This window comes from Sander lucioperca, chromosome 1 (assembly GCF_008315115.2).
Source record: "Sander lucioperca isolate FBNREF2018 chromosome 1, SLUC_FBN_1.2, whole genome shotgun sequence".
NCBI lineage: Eukaryota > Metazoa > Chordata > Actinopteri > Perciformes > Percidae > Sander > Sander lucioperca.
In genome coordinates, this window is record NC_050173.1 from 33,205,398 (window position 1) to 33,225,909 (window position 20,512).

Below are 20,512 nucleotides of genomic sequence, written 5' to 3' on the forward strand. Positions count from 1 at the left end.
CACACACACACACACACACACACACACACACACACACACAATCATCTCTCAGTGCCAAGCAGCTGTTGGGGAGACGAGGGGGAAGTGTTCCAGGAAAGAAGAGCGAGTGTGTGGTAGTAGGGGTGGTAGTGATTTGTTTCCACAAAGGGGCCTTCTTTGTGTGACGGTATAACAAAAAAGGCAGCTGGGACGATAAAACGTGGATGTTAAGATGTCAGAACTCCACTAGTGTGTTCGTATGTACTTGTGTATGTTTGTGTGTGTGTGTGTGTGTGTGTGTGTGTGTGTGTCTACTAGTCACACATGTGTTCTGCCTCTGTCATCTCCTCTCCTCCCCCACAATGACCAAGTAGAACATGGTGCAGTGCTTCATAGCCACCACTAGAGGTGCCATCGGCTCATAAATGAAATGAGCCGACGGTGCATGTGGAAACCACAGAGCAGCCATTTTACAATCTGCACACCAGACCCCATTTTATGAATCAGCCATGATGTCAACATAGCTACGCAGTGCAGCTGGCACTGTAGCTATTATCGCACGGATGTACACACACACACACACACACACACACACACACACACACACACACACACACACACACACAAACTCCCTCACCGGCTCTCCTTCTCTCTGAGATACACACACAGGCACACACTGACCTAGTGACATGATGCCGTCACTAGGTCACTAGTCTTGTCCCAGACTAACTGGATTGCCAGTCCTTGAGATTATATACTATCTAGATTAAACGTTCATCTGTGCTGTAGCATGTTTACTGGTCTGTCTTTGTACATGTCATTTATATGTGTACACAGTGTTAACAGGTTTAAGCTTTTATTGATATTTTGATCTCTTTAGTTCTCTCACTATCATCTTTAGATGTATTATTTACCTAATTTTCTAGATGCCCGTGTCTTGAAAAAGGGGATTTTTTTTTTCAGGTCATTATCCATCTCCCTGTTTGTGTCTCTGTCCTAAGACGTTTATTTGTAGATGCTTGTCACTTCCTTTGAGTTTCTTCCTAACCTGTCAGCTGTGACCTGCTGTGTTTATATGTTTGTGCGAAGATATTTATGTTGTTTCCTCTCAGATGTCCTGGTGGATTTTCCTACCCCGTGTGTGTGTGTGTGTGTGTGTGTGTGTGTGTGTGTAATGGTTGATTTCCTGCTCTGCTTCCTGCTCTCAGCAGGGAATATGGCTGGAGTGTTAGACACACAATAGTATTATTGATTCACGGTAGTGATACACACAGCTGATTATACGGATATACTGTAACACAAATGATATGCAAACGGTAGAAGAACAGAGTTCAAACAGATCAGGTTGCCCTAAGGTTTGAGTCAAACTTTAGAAACAAGTGATTGTAAATTCTGAGAGAAGGGTTTCATAAAGCTGTTGCTGAGTAAAACAATGGGACTTATTGAGGCGACAGTCCACTGACTGACTGACTGACTGTTTTGTGTGGAAGTGTGTGTTCTAAATGGAGAGATGAAGAGCTCATTAAGAGGCCTGGACTCGTTAACAGACTATCCGACTGATTGGCCTCTCACAGAGACAAAGCACTGTTTGACTGGACAAATGGGAGGATGGACAGATGGATGAATGAGTTGTTATGCTGTAGTGGCTATCGTGTCTTATGTGGAGAATACCTACAGTGTTGCTGTTTGAATGAGACTATTTTCCACTTATCTAACAAACTGCAGTTGAATGTGGACAGATTGTGGGGAAAGATGGTGGAATGAGTGTGACATGGAGTACAGAGAGCTGGTTAGGTAAAACTAAATTACATTTGATAATGAATTTTAGTAACACTGTAGTAATTAAGCAGCGGTAAGAAGGTCTGTCTCTACAGCATCTAGTCATTGTTTTACAGTGGTTACAGTAGTTTCAGTCCAGATAGCCTTGTCTGTTGTAGTGAAACACTTCATTTTAGCTTCTGATGTCATTACATGAGGTCATCACCGGGCAGTGGAAACAGGTGGGCTGCTCAGCGCACAAGGTCTAATTTTGATATTTATTGTTTATCTGTGTGTCTCAGACAGAAAGTGACAAAGAGAGACAGCATACTCATACTGTACATCCTGTACCAGCACTCATGCTGTCTGTTTTTCAGACAGTGATTGTTGTTTCCTGTTTGGTCTTTACAAAGACAAGACACAGACAAGGCCACATAAAAAGAAGACAAAGTCTAAAGAGTGACTGGAAATAACGTGTGCAGAATAGCTCATCAAGTGTTTATCAACTATTAGCTATACAGAAAGAACTAAGGCATGAGAAATGGTTGAGGTCATTGTTTCTTATAGGATTTTTTTTTATATACTTGTTGAACAGGAATATTTGTGGTACTGAGACATACTCATAGGCATTTTCCATTATCTGTCCCATTGCTATTTATATTACAGCTAAGGCCCCCACCAACAATTGTTTTAATTATGAATTAATATTGAGATGTTGTCTATGAAATGTCCAAAAACATGTAAAATGCCCTTCTCAAGTTACCTCAGCCCAAGCAGTCTCTCAAAATTATATATTTTGACCAACAGTTAATAAGGCATTTCCTTTCTAATATAAATTGAATACAAAAAACTCCTGAAAATCTCTAACCAGAACATGTTTGTTAAATGACCAAACAGTTGTCAGATTTGTCAGTTTATTTGTCGATCAACTAATGATTTTAGCAGTTTGCACTAATCATGACAAACAATAATTGTTACTGTACTTTCACATGAATTCAAATTGAGTATGAGTAGTATATAATATTGACAGCTGTGACATCCAGTGCTCTGCTGACCTCAGATCTGATGTGGCTGTGTACAGTGGGCTAGCATGTGGTCAAACCCATGTGCTTGTTCATCTTTCACTCCTAATTCTCATCCAGTGCACATTAACCCCCACACACTGACACATCCTTACAGTTTCAATCCTGACCTTGTCAGGACGACTTAATGTGAAGTGTTTCTGTCAATTGTGTGCATGTGATAGAATGTACTGTATATGCATGTGTGTAAGCGGATTGCAAACTCTAAATGCCTTACAGCTGACAAACGTCCAACCGTATTTACCAGGCCCACACACACCAGGGATGTTTTTCCCCCAGTGTTACAGCCATTTCATAGCAGTTCCGTCATACCCAAGGCTACTGATACAATAATCCTAACGCCTCCATGACACCATACAGTTGGGATGGAATGGAAAAAGTGAAGGCCATGCCAAGTCTGTCAGTCTTTATAGCCATCACAGCCCTCTATCCATCCCTCTTATCCACTTCTCTTTCTATTACAGAACCCACTGCATTTACTACTGTCCTTCTCTCCAACATACTTTCTGTTCATATCCAGCTGTACTACTCATCTCATGTTAAGAAAGTTACCAAGAAATGCAATTTCTAACAAAGTCATCTCGTTCTTCTGTCCTCTGAATACTTCCACCACCCTCCCCATTTCTCTCTCCACCTCTCCAGCCAAAAAGGAGCAGAACGGCGGAGATGAAAATAAGCCGGCACAGAAAAAGAAAGTGAAGGAACTAAAGATCCTCGACTCCAAGTGTTCACAGAACCTTTGTAAGTCTGTTACAATCTGTTTAAAAGCCTGATACCCACACACCAATGACACTGCTCTTTAAATGCATTACACCTTTATTGAAATGCCAACGATAAAGTGTGTTTAACTAAATTCTTAATGGATTTTAATAAGTGCTGTTCATTGTGTTTGCTCATACAGCCATTTTCCTGGGATCGTTCCGTCTCCCGTATGAGGAGATCAAGATTGCTATCCTGGAGGTTAATGAGAAGGTCATCACAGAGTCCATGGTTCAGGTACAAAGCTCAGATTTGCCCCTGTCTTAGTAGATATGTGTCTGTAAGAGCAACCATTTATTACCATTCTAACAGTATGGTGTAGGTCATGAAAAATTTGTTTTCCTCGTATTTATCTCTAGGGTCCTTTTCAGACTAGATCAGTTTAATGTGTCTTTCTTAAGAAGTAGTTTTGGACACATGTAAGTAGCACAAACAAGTGTCTCCAGATTTTGCTCTCATTGTCATATAGAACCTGATCAAACTACTGCCAGCAACAGAGCAGCTGAGTGTCCTGGGTGAGATGAAGGATGAATATGATGACTTGGCTGAGTCCGAGCAGTTTGGAGTAGTGGTAAGAAAACTTACGCACACACAAATGCAAAACAGACAATTTTGTATTTGTAAAATCTGTATAGTTTGAATTCCTAGCTAAGCTAGACTAAACATAGCAGGGAAATTTGTGTAATGGCAAATGAGGCATAGAAAGTGTTGAATTACTGAGATAGTCATACCGTTGTCAATATATTAGACACATGGAAAATCCTAATGCTGTTAAACACAGACCACTTTGTTCAACTGTGGAAGATGTGAGTAATAAATGAAATTCCCTTTACTCACACATAACTACACACACACAAACACACACACAATCTATGTGGCAACAAACATATCGGCAATGGGTCCCTCTTTTCTCTCTCCAGATGTCCGGCGTGAAGCGGCTGATGCCACGGCTTCAGGCCATCCTGTTCAAGCTGCAGTTTGAGGAGCAGCTGAACAACATCAAGCCAGATGTAGTGTCTGTGACAGCAGCCTGTGAGGAGCTTTGTAAAAGCCAGAATTTCACCAAGCTGCTCGAGATCATCCTCCTTGTCGGGAACTATATGAATGCTGGCTCGCGCAATGGAAATGCATTTGGCTTCTCCATATCATACCTGTGCAAGGTAAAATGAGTTGTAGGCATAGTGTATACACACACACACACACACACACACACTAAAAAAGGCCTTTAGTCTTACCTTTGTGTACTTCTTGGAGGTCAAGTGTGAAAATGCTGACGTGTAGTAAATTACATAAGACTGGTTCCCATAAGAGTAAAGCGTTCACCTAAACAGTGCCCTACCTGCAGTGTAATCACAGTAACAGAAAACTCTAAATCAATTCACTCTCCAGGTCTTTGCTATGCTAGGCTTCAGCTATTTTCAACATTGAATTGTAGTCTCATACTAAACAAAAACAATAGCATAATCTCTTCCCCTATATCTTTTTAATATTAGCTTTAGGTATGTAGGATATATACCATAGATATAAACATGTACAGATGGCCCCATAACGTTTTCATCAGTACAATGATGCTACACCAAGTTAGTGTAACACCAGTGGTCTTTACTATTCATTTTATTGTATTTCTATCTTTCATAATGTAAAATAGGCAACATGGGCACAAGTGCATAAATGCTGGAATTTTGGAAACCCATATCTTATTTCTATATCCATTTACACATATCTGTAAACAGAAAAGCGTGCAACACCGACAGCACATGCAGACATTAAATACTTTTGATTGGTTGCTTTTTCAGTGTGCCATTTTTAAATCAATCCTTCTCCCAATCAGCTGCGTGACACCAAATCAGCTGATCTGAAGCAGACGCTGCTCCATTTCCTCGCTGATGTGTGCAAGGAGCAGTATCCGGAGGTCATGGGCTTTACAGACGAGCTCATCCATGTGGAAAAGGCCAGCAGAGGTACATGAGCCCACCTGACGTCTATACGTCTCCATCCCTACATAGTATCATGCATGTACAGTGCGCTCTCATTTTTGTGGTCATATGAAAACAACTAAGCTACGTGTTCTGCATCATTAATGTTTTTCCTGCAGTTTCTGCAGAGACACTTCAGAAGAACCTTGAGCTGATGGGCCGTCAGATCAAGAGCCTGGAAAAAGATCTGGAAACCTTCCCTCCTCCACAAAATGACAAGGACCTGTTTGTGGAGAAGATGACAATATCCTCTTTATTCAGTTACATATGTCATATAATTATTTAGGCAACAGTCTGTTTATATAAAAATTCAAGCCATAGATCTTTATGACCTGTCATCTTGAGGTCTTGATGTATGTTCTTTATTCCTTAACACCATGTTTCTACGTTTTTGTGGGTACTGCCAATGAGCAGTTTGAGAAGCTGGATCTACTGCACAAGAATATGGAGAAGCAATATACCGACCTGGGAGAGTACTTTGTCTTTGACCCGAGAAAAATGTCCGTAGAGGAATTCTTTGGGGACCTCAACACCTTTAAAAACATGTTCCAGGTGTGTTTTTTATGCATGTGAATGAACTAACTCTAAGTCTGATCTGCAGATGTGGTTTTCAGTCTGTACCCACCATCCGCAAATTAAACTCTTACACATAGAGTGCAAAGATCTACACACAAGTGGAGTCGGAAAAACATTAAGTAGATGTAAGAGGGAAAGATGAACGTGTCACACCAGGAAGAGAAAAAGGGCTGCACACCTGTTTGTATTGACATAATAATGAAAGAGAGCGACTCCATTATATTGTCAGTTTACACATCAACTGTAAATGTGCCTGTTCGTGAGGGCTCCCACAGGAGGTAACTTGTTTTGCCAATTGCTGTGGATAACTGCCATCCAATGGGTTTGAAGTTATGTTTACATATACAAATATCAATCATTTCCATCATACATCTGTCTTCTTGAATTTTGTTTTCAGAATCACGTTCGTACTTTTCACACTGAGTTATCCACACCAAACACTTGATCTTAATTTGCATACATACACTGTGTGATATCCTTTTCACTTTGTTCCCTCACCAGCAAGCAGTAAAGGAGAATCAGAAGAGGAAGGAGGCCGAAGAGAAGCTCAAGAGGGCCAAGCTGGCCAGGGAAAAGGCAGAGAAGGAGAAGGAGGAGAAACTCAAGAAGAGCCAGCTCCTTGACATCAACGCAGGTCACAATTGCTGGATCATATCTGTTTACCTGTGTGTGACTGCGTGAGAGAGAAATACTCCACTACTCTGTTTGTATTTCCCTCAGATTCCAGTTGGGGGCAGTCAGAGTCCACGCTTCTGTGGAATATTTGTATGTGTGTCTTTGTCTGTGTGTAGAAGAACAACCCACCAGTATTTATGGACCAGAGTTAATCTAATGTTGATGACCTGTGTTTTGATGTAAGGAAGTAACAATAAGCTCCACAGAAAGTGAGCACAAGGAGGATGTATGTAAGGAGCCTCCTGACCTCTTTCACTCCTCTGGTGAATGAGGGATTTGCCTCCATAAAAGAGAACTGAAATGATGCCTAAATCTCTTTATCACCAAAAACATATTTACACTCTTCTATGAGATGCTGTTACACTTCGAAAACATGCTAGCAGCATATTGTCCTGTGTGTAACACACACACACATTCTCGCTCGCTCACCCTCGTATACACACAGTTAACACTCAAATCCTGCCTTGCAGACACACATTTATGCACAGGCACTTTTCCCCACTACTCTCAGACAGTGACCTAGTTTCAGTACATTCCTTCTCACTCTGGCTCCAGTCATGTTCTCCTGGGACTCAACAGTCAAAATATTCTACTGCCTTTGTCTATGTGCATGAATGTGTGTTACAAAATGCTTTTTGATTTTCTTTGCCTATGTGTTGGAAAACCCTTGTTTTGGCCAAAAAGTGTTTTGTGTGTGTCTTTCTGGCCTTTCTCCTAGTGCTACATGTTCCAGCTGGCTTCTCCTCTCTTTCTTGCTTTTGTTCCATCACTCCCTCTTCTTTTTTCCTTACCCTCGCCTGCCGTTCATTTAAAGGGCACTTAAAGACACAGCGAGCATCGAGGTTCCACTTGGAATATGTTGTCTCTGTGTTTAAAGTATGGAACAGACATTTTGTGGTGGAAAGTAAGCTAGTCAAATGTCATGCCTCTAGAGGCATGCACCAATGGAACATAATAGTGCATCAAAGGTGTGTGTGTGTGTGTGTGTGTGTGTGTGTGTGTGTGTGTGTGTGTGTGTGTGTACACTAGAGATCATTTACATACAGGTGGCATATTTGACTGCCCATGTAGCCGGGAGTCATTCAACACCCTCCCTATTTAAATTCAACCACACACAAATCTGACATTCACACACCTGGTCTTTGTTCTGTATTTGTTTATAACCATCATCAAGATTGTTTTCAGCAGCTACACTTTCACACGCTCACATCTTCGTTGTTCCATTTTTTCTTTCAACTCACACAATCTCACTTTCTCATGAATTCTCTGAATGTTCCTCTTTCTCACTTTCTGTCTCTTTGTAAACATTATATCCCAGTTGTTGGTTAAACCCCGGAAGGTCAGTGTGTGTTTGCACTTTGTGGCCTTGTCATTCCTGTGTGAGTCAGAGTCAGACAGACAGACGCTCACTCACTGGGGCTTTACTTTGGACATGTGTTAAGCATGTGATGGTAATTATTGTGACTAAGTGATCCTTCTAAATTCTTTGTAGATTATTACTTATTTCATCTTTTGATCATCTAAACATTAAGTCCTATTACGTTGCTTTATTTGGCTTTAATGAAACATAGAAGTTCAGTAATCAGAGTAACAGACTGCCACACCCAAAGTCCACATTCACCATCTGTGCTTTAAGTAAGATCTTTACTCTGATTTATATGATAATATTGTCTACTACTGTAATGAAAAATCCATCCCTGGCTGTCATACAATCATCTTTGGAAACATGCCAGACTACTTAGCAACTGTCTTTTTCCTCATTTCTACAGCTAGGTGTCAGTACTGTCTGTAAAAGATTGTGTGACGCTGTGTGATTTTATGTATGTGGCAAAGGGTGTGCGCATGTGTGGTTAACACACCCACACAGATGCTGGTATGGGAACTGCCACTAGGAGTGCTCGTGCTCTACACAGAGAGCAAGTGAGGGAGTAGTGTGGGGGAGGGGAAGGAGGAGAGTAGGGCAGCAGATGCTCTCTTGAGGATTAGACTGTGTTCTTGTCTCTGTTAAGATGAGGATAGGAGAAAAGCACATGGTGAGAGGGGGGATGAAATGGGATAAGCCTTGGTAGCCTGCCTCACTCCAGGCCACTGTGAGAGAGGGACACGATCATGGCACATTAGGAACATAGAAATCCAGTCACCAACCCACTTGAATACTGTTTTTCTTTCTCATACTCTTTTCTCTGTTATCTTTCTGCGTGTGTTGTTACTCCTCTCTTCTCTCTAAATCTTTCCATTCATGTCCTGTCATCTGTTATTGTGTGAGCGTCCATTAGGGGTGCTACTGCTCCACGCAAGATACTGTCCTCCCTCTGTGTGTGTGTGTGTGTGTGTGTGCGTGCCATATAGAACCTGTCAATGTGTGTGTGCATCCAATGTAGATCAGATCCAAAGAGACATCTTTAAGAGCTCATGATCTAATGCTGTTACACTAATTAATCCGTCTTATGTTCTTACTTGCTCCAGGCAATACCTTGCAGTTTGTTTCGTGCACTATAGTTGTATGTGTGTAAAGGGTGTGCATGTTTGTGCTGCTCCCAATCCATGCCATTGTTGTACTGAGTCTGATATTGCTACCACAGTTTCGATATTGATGATATATTGATTCTCAATAATAACACCATTAACCAGATATGTGTTCCACACCAAAATCATGTGAATTAACAAGAGCACATGATTATCAACAAGTGATTGAACCCACTAGTGGGTTTCCCCCCATTATTAGCTCCATTACTAATCACTAACAAACACAACATTGTAAAGCTTCCCTTTGATAAAGAAGATTTTAATACTTGGCTTTATGAAATATTGTTTCCCAAGGCCACCCTCACACAAAAACACTATAGAGCTGTATCTATAATGCTATACAGTGCACTGGCCGTAGGACATTCTAGTTTTAGTTGGGAGTTCACTCTGTCATCAGTATGTCTCTTTCAGGTCATTGTTTGGTCCCTGTATTGCCTCCAGTACATATTCACACATAGATGTGTGTATCTGTGTGCTTCCACCAACCATGTGATTAGTGTGAGTGGATATGGGCCAGATGTGTTTCCCCGGAAGGAGAAAAACGTGGCCTATATCATTCTAGTCTATCTGTGCAGTTCCAGGACATGGACATTGAGGGGTGTATGTGAGCTGTGGAAGGCCTGTGGAGTGTGTGTGTGTGTGTGTGTGGAGACTTTCTCTGACGTGACAGGCGAGACCACAGGCCATCTGCTTCATCGCTTACTGCAGGATTTGTGTGTGTGTGCGTGTGTGCGTGCGTGCGTGTGTGTTCATGTGTTCGGGGGTTGGGTAGGTGACGACATAAAACCTTTAACCCCCAACCTCACTGCCCCCTTTTCCAGAGCCCTCTGTCTCTTTTTAGATTCAAGTAAAACTAATTAAAACCATCTGCCTGAGTGCTGAGCTGTGCCACTAAATCCTGCCCACAAAACAATCATGACAACACTCACACACTTGTACACACAGCAACATTGCCATGGAGTACCCCCCCCCTTATTTGCCCCTCCCCTGATCCTTCATTTAAGACTACCAGACAAACACTGTGGATGTAAACAAACACAAACAACAAGACCACCAATACAAACTGTACCTGTACACAGATACAAGGTTCCTTTCCAGTCAGCATACTAGGCTTTAATGGTGTGTGTGTGTGTGTGTGTGTGTGTGTGTGTGTGTGTGTGTGTGTGTGTGTGTGTGTGTGTGTGTGTGTGTGTGTGTTAGTGTTATAGAGGTTACCGCCCTGAAAGTGTAGTGTGTAGCCCTTAGCAGAGACAGTAGCTGAACTAGGTCACTGCCTATCTGGGTTAATGTAGCAAATTTGCCCACATGGCCACGTGGCTGGTAAATAACCTCCCTGCCCACATGTGTGTTGGCGTATCTGAGAGAAATAGAGATAGGTAGAGGGTATAGAAAAACCACCAATCCCTCTACTGTTGTTGTGAAAGAAAATAAGTGTATATGTCAGGGTTGTATTGATTGAAAATAACATGGTTGCGATAATAGAGTTGCGTGTGTATGACATGATTAAAAGTTAAGACTCCAAATGTTGATTTAATCCAGCGCTTGTTGATGTGTTGCTGATGTTTTGCTGTTATGTTTACAGAGGATGATGAAACTGGTATCATGGATGGCCTGTTGGAGGCGCTGCAGTCCGGCGCTGCTTTCAGGAGAAAGAGAGGACCACGGCAAGCAGGTACTTGTACACAAGCACAGCCATATATCTTCACAAAACAAATGCAGATGTATCAAAGTTTCACGTCTTACTTGATTTACAAATTTCTGTTTCCTTTCACACACATTAGTGGTATGCATACTATACTGAATGAGACAAATTAGTTCCATTTCTCTTCCTCTCTGTCTCTATGCTTCTGTCACCACACAACAACAGACTTGTTTGTGTTCCCCATGTCTCTGTTCCATCTGTTGCACGGCTCAGAGACTGTGGGTTGTGGTTGTATTCTCTGGCCATGGCTACATGGGGGCAAAGCCAATTCCACCAATGGCTGGCACAACAACAAAAGAAGAGGGAGGGTGTGGGCATCAGGACACTTTAGAGAGGAACAACTGGTGAGGGTGTGGTTGTGGAATAGGAAAATATAAGACAAATATGAATGTAGAGCTAAGGAGGATAAACCATACTGTGGGTATAAAGTTTAAGGAAGTGGCATCAGTGAAAGGGCAATAGGGGAAAAAACAACTGGCTAAAATATGAAGAAAATATGAATCATTAAAGTATTGTTACTTCACATACAATCATGCCTGTGCAGAGTTTGACACCAGAATTAATCTTCTGAAGAGGGAAAGTTCCTGTGCTCACCTTTGAATGAGACATGGTCCAAAATGCAATTTACACAGTAGACACCTTTTTCAAATGGTTTTCAAAAGGTTTTATGGTAGGGTTTGAAACCCCAACTCACTGCAAATGTGTAAATGAAAATATATCATAACATCTACAGTGTCAAACTCATTTAACTCAAAGTATTTTATTTTATCTTGGAACAAAGAAATATGAACGTTTTTGTCATTACTGGGCCAGCCAGAAGTCCATGTCCTGTATATGAGGACTTACTCCTCAGCCCAAATCCAGTCTGTATTGATTTTCATTCAGGTCATGTTGTTCAGTCGGTAAGCTCATAGAGACCGGCTCGTAATCTGGTTAGCTACTTATTCTGCTGTGTATCCCACTGCCCAATCCAGTTACATTCACTTTTTGTCCCTCCTTTTTGTTTTCTTGTGGAAAATGTGTCCTGGTAAGACCATACAAATGAAAATGAGGCAGTGTGAGCTGTTAGGATAGTAACTTTGTAATACGATACCTTGTGTTAGGAAACTTGTGTGTAACCATGTGAGCGGGAAAGTGTCCGGTGCCCATTAACTGAGAGAGAGAGCCTGTATGTGTGTTTGTTCACATGCATTCATGTGTGGTTTGAGTATTCACACATAAGAGAGGCTGGGGACGAGCGTGTGCAACCCAATACCTCCCTCAATAGAAGCCAGATGTGAAGCACTGCTCCAGAGTGGAATAGCACAGAGCCAGAGGGTAGACTGCACTCTTATTTTCTTTCTTTTTTACGTCTTTCATCTTCCATTCTTTCTTTTTTTTTCTTTCAATCACTAAATGCATTTATGTAGCCAGTTAACAGTAATCGTCCAACGCAATTAAACTGGCGTTGTAACAAGTGGTCCTCAGTGGTCCACTAAGTCACACTGAGAAAATTGCAGCAAACTTTCTTTAATCACAAACAGCTCAGGCTCATCACCACTAAACTGAGACTGAGACAACAGTGAAAAGAGGAAATGGAGGGAGAAGCAGGAGTACTGTAAGAGAGAAAATGGGGCCCACTTGAGGGCTCAGTCAGTCACCCATAATACTGTTTGGCCACCTCAGACTCCTAACAGGAAATACCTTAACATGTGTGTTCGAGAGAGAGAAAGGGAGAGAGAGCCTTACACCCTATGCACACTTGTCTGTGGGAGGAAAGAGAAGGAAAATATAAGTGGCTGTATGTATCACATCTCTGCTCGGTGCCTCCTCCCTGTCTCCTCTATTCCCTCCGTCTTGTCATTTTTGTTTTCTTTTGCCAAACTTCAGGGTTTCCATGGCTGATGTGGAGGGCGTGAAGCCCTGCTGTGGTCTTTAGGCAATCTTAGCTTTGTTAGGAGTTTATATTTTACTCACTTATGTTTAAAGGCTGCTCCTTTCCAGTTACCCACTTTGCTTTGTACACCCGGGAAGTCCTTTATCCACACAATAGGAGCGTGTCTTTGACTGGTGGTGGAGTCAGAGGTCTTAATTTAGTGGAGCTGAAGTAGGAGAGACATCCTGTCTCTGGCTGTACTGTGGCCACAGGCGGCCTGTATGAACAGACTAAAAACACTCCTCTATCTAGCTCATGAGTAAGCAAGCAGAGTATTTTTAGTGTTTACTTCATAATTTGTAATACATCAATACAGTTTGCTGCATACAGAACAGAAAGGTGGATACAAATCAGACTTAATTTGTTCTGTGCCCATTAGTAACACAACACAATATCAAGGAACCACAGCACTAGGAAAAAGAGATGTTTCCTCATCTCTCACTGATTGAGAGATATGGTATTTAACTAGCCCTAAGGCCAGTTGAACCAGTTGCTTATCGAATCTCACTCTAATTACTTTCCCATGCAGTTAAAATACAATTGATTTGAACTCTTGTGTTCAATGATATTACTGATCAGATGTCACGTAATGCGCCTGCAAACACAAAACAAAGGTTCATCCGCTTGAAGGATCTATAAATAAGCAAAGCAGTGGAGGGGTCATGAGAATACAACATCACAATGAAGCCACACATTAACAGAGGAGTTTCAGTTGCTCGATATCCCAACATAATTACCTACAATAAAAACAGGTGCTTAGGCTAATTAGTTCTGCATTTAATGTAACTGGAGTATTAATCAGGGATAATGTTAGTGTCAAGATGCCCGGTTTCATGTAGGACATGATAATATATTGAGGGTATTAATGTTAAATGGAATTAAGCATTATATAAGAGTTCCTCTAAAATGTGAAAAAAAAAAAAATCTACTTATGTCATTCAAATCACCAGTGACTTTATGCCCATATGTAATACACAGAGAGTTACCTTTTACAGTTTTTGTCAACCCTCTAACACAAATCAAGTAGCAACAAGCATATTCTTCTTAGTTCCAGAAATGTATAAATATTCATGAACCCATTTCTAACAGGTTGTCCTACATTAACCAGTGCCCAGAATTATCACTTAGACTTTCTGCCCTATTTTTAATCTGGTAGAAGAATCTTGCTGCCTTAAGGTGCTGCTCATAGCTTTCTAATTCTGAGTTTGAAAGTCTTATTTCGTACTCAAGTATGTCTTTGTCAGAAATAAGAAAATAAAAAAAGAAGTGATACAAAGCTGCAAAAGCTGAATTACAAAGATATTTTGGTAGATCAGATCAGCCAGACCCAGATGTTGTTTTATCAGAGGGCATCTCACATTACCGTCTATACTAACATACGTAATGTCTCAAGAGTTCAGGAATTCAGCTTGTTCAATTGCTGTTTGTTGAGGAAATTATCAAACCTGTTTAATAACAATCAGCATCGTCCAGATGAAGTCAGGAGCAAAGGAGGGCAATTAAATGAGGACACAACAATCCTCTCACAGCAGAGTGGTGGGGGAAAAAGGGGGGAAAATAAAGGTCCCATGGCATGAAAATTTCACTTAATGAGGTTTTTTAACATTAATATGAGTTCCCCTAGCCTGCCTATGGTCCCCCAGTGGCTAGAAATGGCGATAGGTGTAAACCGAACCCTGGGTATCCTGCTCCGCCTTTAAGAAAATGAAAGCTCAGATGGCTGATCTGGAATCTTCCCTTTATGATGTCATAAGGGGAAAGGTTACCTCCCCTTTCTCTGCTTTGCCCGCCACCCACAGCTGCCCAGAGAATTTGGCCCACCCATGAGGAAATAGAGCTACAACCGTGGCCGCAAGCTGGTCAAGGCCACACCCCCACCCTCCACCTTGGCCCCCCTCTCTCCTCCTCAATAGCATTTAAAGCTACAGACACAGAAATGGCACATACTAAATAAAGCTCATTGTGGGACTGGCTCGTAGTGGCTGTAATTCTGCACCAAGGCTGAATTTTGGGAAAGAGACTTCAGATACAGTATTAGGGGACCACTAAGGTCTATGTAAAAGCATCCAAAAAGCAGCATGTCATAGGGCCTTTAAGGTTTAAGGAGAGGGGAGGAAGACGCAGAAAATTGTCACAGGTCAGACCTGAACCCTGGACCTTCTGCATTGAGGAATAAACCTCTCCACATGTGCGCCCGCTCCACCAACTGAGCGAACCCGGCCACGCTTTTAAACGCTTTGAGGACAACTTCTAAGGTGGCCTATTGTGGCAACAGTACATATGTATACATAATGTACCACAAAATAGAAACATTATACAAATATCACAGGTAAAAATAGACTATTGTTGCAACTTTGTCACAGTAACGTAATAGTGTGCTTATTATGTATATGGGTTTGCAGTTATTGGTAAAAGATCTATTTAAAAGTTAAACATGGGTGTTGGAAAGGTTCAAATGACAGGGAAATGTTGATTCTAACCAAAGGATGTAAAATATACTGCATACTGTGTCTCATCCCCAAACACCTGACCTGTTGCCCACTGACTACATTACATCTGTCGATAATCTTACGTCAAATTTGGGCCACAGTAGAGCACACATTATACTGGTTACTGAACTATTTGTACATTCATATCCTGTTGCAAATACATTTACAAGTAATTCCCATCAACATAAGAGGCTGCAACTTTGAATACAATTTGAAAAGTCAGAAATTTATATCAAACCCAAGTTGCGTGACATATTGTGAAACTACCTGCTAGAAATTTGCGAGCATGTTATCAGTGCTCTGGGGCTGACCTGTGTGACATCATACAGTCAACACCATCACAGTTTGAAATTGTCAATTGTCAGAACTTTAACTGCTACCAACTTTCTATGACCACCTTATTTACAGTACATTATAACGGCACTCTCTCTGCCAAGCAAAAATGAACACTTAAAAAGTTACACTTGCAATAACGTTCAAATATATATTACTGTAGATGTGTTAAGGGTTTTAAAAGCATGGTTTTAGGATGCTATGAGTGTGTATCCTTAAAATATAGGCAACATTTTTATATCTGCTGATATTATTATTTTTGTTTGGAGCTAGTAACCACTATTGTGCATGTTTTGGTTTTCATTATGTGAAGTGTGTCCGTACCTTCCCCTCTTACTTTTATCTAGGCACAGCTGTGGTGACTGCAAACGTCACCAACTTTGTGTTAAAGGACTGCTAAGGGCCTTTTGATTGTGTTGTCATGCTTATTGTGTCACGGCATTGTGACTGAATGGAAAGCCACGAGGCTGCAGAGGCTATATATCTCCTCACCTTTGACCTGCACCTCATCTCACTGTGTGTGTGTGTGTGTGTGTGTGTGTGTGTTTGTTGTGTATAGAATGAGCAGATTGAATGGGGTATCCGCAGATGTCTACCCTCCGTCTGTCTACCCCCCTTTTAAGCACATACAGACAAAACACACACACACCCCAGATGCTTGCATGCCGATACAAAGACACATTGATGTTTGCATACCAATGCATGCACCCAAACAGACACGTTACGTTCCAGCAGACAGACAGCCTTGCATAGTTTTTTTTAAAGGCCCTGAACACCCATACAGGCGTTTTCAGTTAATCTGGCTGATTGGACCTCTTCCTAGGACTGTGTGGGTGTGTTTAGTCTGATTGATTGACATCTTCCTGAGTCTCCTTTTAGCTTTGTTGCACCTGTTAGGGCAGGACAAATTACAGTTTTATCATTCTTATTGGTAGAAAAGATTTGTGACCTAATAAATTCCCATCTAAGCTCCAGCCCACTTTAAACCTGAGCAGAGGTCTAATTAGCCAGAGTAACTATAATCATCTGCGTGGGTATTCAGAGGCTTTAAACACTATCACACTGTGGCTCTCTGCTTTAGATAGTAAGTTACAGTCTGTCTCTCCTTTCATATGAATACAGACTTATTGTCAACTTGGCTACATTAGGCTAATTTGTGTGTATGTTTAAAGCAGTTTAAGACTCGTGTGTAGAGAAATGACGTGTCTAAACACTCACTATAGACCCATCTGCTGGGTCATGACCCTTGCCAGAACAACCAATTGCAATAGCAACTAGCTGACAAAGCACCAATCACAGCAACAATAGAGGCACACGCTGGCTCTGCAGACGGCCTGCTCCTACAAAAATAGGAAAAAATACCCCTGTAGAGATCTGGGCTGTCACAGATGTTCACACAAACACACATAAAGACACACACACAGGAGGCGATAGATCAGACCAATAGGAGAGCACTCATCAATCAAGTCATTACTGAAACAGTGGTGATGTCACGCATACTAAACACCTACTGAGACAATAGACTAGACATTAGAAGGGAGAAATACTGTATATATCAATGGAAAATAAATAAACACAACAAATAAAATATATTAAAATTTGCTCAATACAGAATACAAGGAAAAACATTGGCATAATCTTTAGCTGCACTATATATATATATATATATATATATATATATATATATAATACACAATATTAATATTATACTAGAATACCCTATAATTATACTAAACTACTAAAATATAAACGTAGGATAAGATGCTATATACATTAGACAAGTGGGCACATTTCTTAGTTTTTTTTTTTATGCATGCGTGCAATTTGAATTTTTATGTAATGCATGCCAGTAAGCCACACATATGCACCAGTTGAGCCCATTCAGTGACATGAAAGGCACATTAATACTAACCCAAACAAGCCAATAGTGGTGCCAGATGACGTCACTCTTTCCCACAATTCTCTAGTGCAGAGCAGCAGTGTGTTACGCAATGTGGCCTGAGGAGGGCAATATGAGTCCCTGCTAAGATGGAGACACTGATGGAGGTCCAGCCTACATCTGCAAATACACCATCATGCTAGTCGTGGCACTGTTAACATCAGAGAATAAAGATGGCTGCTTCAGTTGGCATCACACCATTCATAATTTCTGTTCATTCAGGTGCCACTGAGCTAGTTCTTATTAGCTTCTCATCTCAAGCTGCCCTACACCCACATGTCTGCAAATTCCCTCCTCACTCTTCTCCCTGTATTCCCCTCACAAGGTCAGCACACTCACATTCTGTATAATAAAGCGTTCTTTCCCTCATCAGGCAGTCATTATTTAGTCTCCTGGAGTGTAATGTGTTACAGATGATCTTTTCCCTTCACTCTTTATGCCACTGATCGACCCTCAATGTGCAAACACACTCATTCAACCTCATGCCCACCAGTAAACAGACCCAAAAGCAGTCTTTGTTGTGAGTCCCGACGTCTCATTTCCTACTGCTGCACACACCAGGCTTCATGCCAAGTGCATGGATCATTTAGTCAACATCACAGCTAGTTTCTGGATACACATGCTGAGTATTTCCTTGTTTTCCACCTTTGTAGTGCCACATGTTAAAGGGGTACTCCGTGGATTATTGTGATGCACTTCAACAAGGTTTAGAGGCTTGCAAGAGACAGCTAAAAAAAAAAAAGTGGTCATAGTCGAAGCAGCAGAGGCCGAGATATCCTGACTTTTCATTCCTACATAGTGTGGGTCGAGTTCCAAAAACACTGAATCCTTTGTTTCTTATCAGGATTGTTTTCTCAGACGTTAGACAGCTCCTTCCATACAATATTTAACAACAGTTTTCAATCTGACTGGTCCGGTGTTAGTCTCACCTGAAAGCTACGAGCTGCATGATCGTTCCATTTGATTTTTAGTGGATGGTAACTTGGCTGCTTCAGCACTGTGGCCCCCATAGAGCAGGCACACTAGGGACTTCTGCCAGCCGAGCTAGCTACCTCTGGTTTAGCGCTCCGCTAACTTGAATGGGGATTAAATGATTTAATCATGCAGTTCTTCTAGACTTTACAAATGTAATTGGACCAAATGGATTTAATTTTCATAGTGAAATGAGTCATTTTGCGTTGGGTGCGATACTCAAAAAAATGTATGCACTGATGTACAGATCTCCCTTTGCCATGTTTGTCTGTGGCAAGTCATTTTGGGCCCCATGGCACTTCCTGGGAGGGCCTCGTAGGAACAGATAGGATTAGACCTGAGGGCCACAGACAGACTGTGGAACTTTTGAGGGACACACACATTGTTGGTTATGGTCTTTTCATGGGGTGTGTTGACAATAACAACAATATAGAATATTGCCTTATCATTTATTTATTGTGTTATCTATGTAATGTGATATTTTAAATTAACTTAGTATGCTCTGTGAAACCTGTCTGTTAGGGGATGTATTTGCTTCCGAGGCTGGTTGAGTTCATGTAATTTAACTATATTTAAATACAGAGAAAATTTGCACATTTCTGAGAATGTTCCTGTCATTACTTTAATCTGCAGGTTTCTGTCTAAATGCATCTTTTTTCCCATGCTGCCTCCAATGCAACAACCCTCTGATCCTGACTCTTATTCCCCTCTCTCTTCTTCCTCTCTGTCTTCTCTCTCAAGAGGGAGTGGAGGAGGATGAGAGAGGAGAGGAGCTGGGTTGACAGCCTTTTGAAGAGCTTTTCTCTGTGGGTTGGATTTTATTTTGGGACAAGCTCAGCACAGTACACGTAGAATAACACCCACACTGACTCACACTCTTTCTATCGGTTTTGGGGTCATTTGCATAATTTCTAATTAGAAAGTTATGCGTAAGAGAGAGAGATTTGGAAAGGTACAAAAATAGATATGGAGGACATATTTGAGAGTTGACTGAGAGAGAGATAGTGTTCTGAAGTATTTGTTTATAAGAGATGCAGAGCGATCTGTGTGCCTCTCCAAGAAAAGTGTGTGAAATGATAATTTGACACCCCAGCTGTCTGTGTTTTTCAGTCCAGGTGAGGCTTGCATACAAAGAAGACAAGTCAACTGTGAACATGACTCTAAATCTCCAAATCCTCCTCCTCTTTCTCCCCAGACTCAATTGTGTCTTTGTCACAGCTAGTTCTGGAGACCTGTTCGGTAACTGGTGTTTTTGTGTGTTTATTTTGCTCCATCAGAACCATGTGTCAAATATTGGTTTGCTGTTTGTTACCATGGTTCATTTGCATGTGTATTGCTTTTGGTTTGCATCATGATGTTGTTGAATTGATCTGTTTTTTGTTTTGTTTTCTCATCAGTAGCAACAGGAACATGTGTACACGTGTGAACATGTGTCCTGTACTTATGTTAACCTTTTATTCATAGCGTCAAAGTTCTTAACATACATCAGGCATAACATAACAGCAAACACAATCTCCCACTGACCTATATAATTCAAAATGGCCGCCGCTGCCCAGCTAGCCTCCCACACAGGAGTGTGTGTGTGTGTGTGTGTGTGTGTGTGTGTGTGTAGGAGAATGAACTTGACAGCATCCTCAGGGCACAATCTGTCACACTCGCTGTGTTTCTCTGTGCGTCTCTTATCTTTCCTCACTGAATCCACTTTGGGTGTTGATCGATTTTACTACTTCCTTCCTTCTGACATTCCTTACAGCTCATTCATCCTCTGACTCGATCTCTCCATCCATGTTCGTCTCATTTTCATTCATCCCTGCCTCTGTAATCTTCCCAC

The 20,512-nt window shown here is 41.4% G+C and overlaps 1 protein-coding gene across 2 annotated transcripts in view; it reads left to right on the forward strand.

The window, feature by feature from the left end:
- LOC116052434 (protein diaphanous homolog 1) overlaps positions 1–20,512 on the forward strand; it is a 102,254-nt gene that overhangs the window by 79,897 nt on the left and 1,845 nt on the right. For both annotated transcript variants that reach the window (XM_036002670.1, XM_036002669.1), the window contains 9 exons: positions 3,462–3,560; positions 3,721–3,815; positions 4,048–4,149; positions 4,499–4,738; positions 5,410–5,539; positions 5,674–5,797; positions 5,941–6,106; positions 6,632–6,764; positions 10,914–11,003. In XM_036002670.1, coding sequence (XP_035858563.1) covers positions 3,462–3,560; positions 3,721–3,815; positions 4,048–4,149; positions 4,499–4,738; positions 5,410–5,539; positions 5,674–5,797; positions 5,941–6,106; positions 6,632–6,764; positions 10,914–11,003 — 1,179 coding nt within the window. The remainder of the gene's footprint in view (positions 1–3,461; positions 3,561–3,720; positions 3,816–4,047; positions 4,150–4,498; positions 4,739–5,409; positions 5,540–5,673; positions 5,798–5,940; positions 6,107–6,631; positions 6,765–10,913; positions 11,004–20,512) is intronic.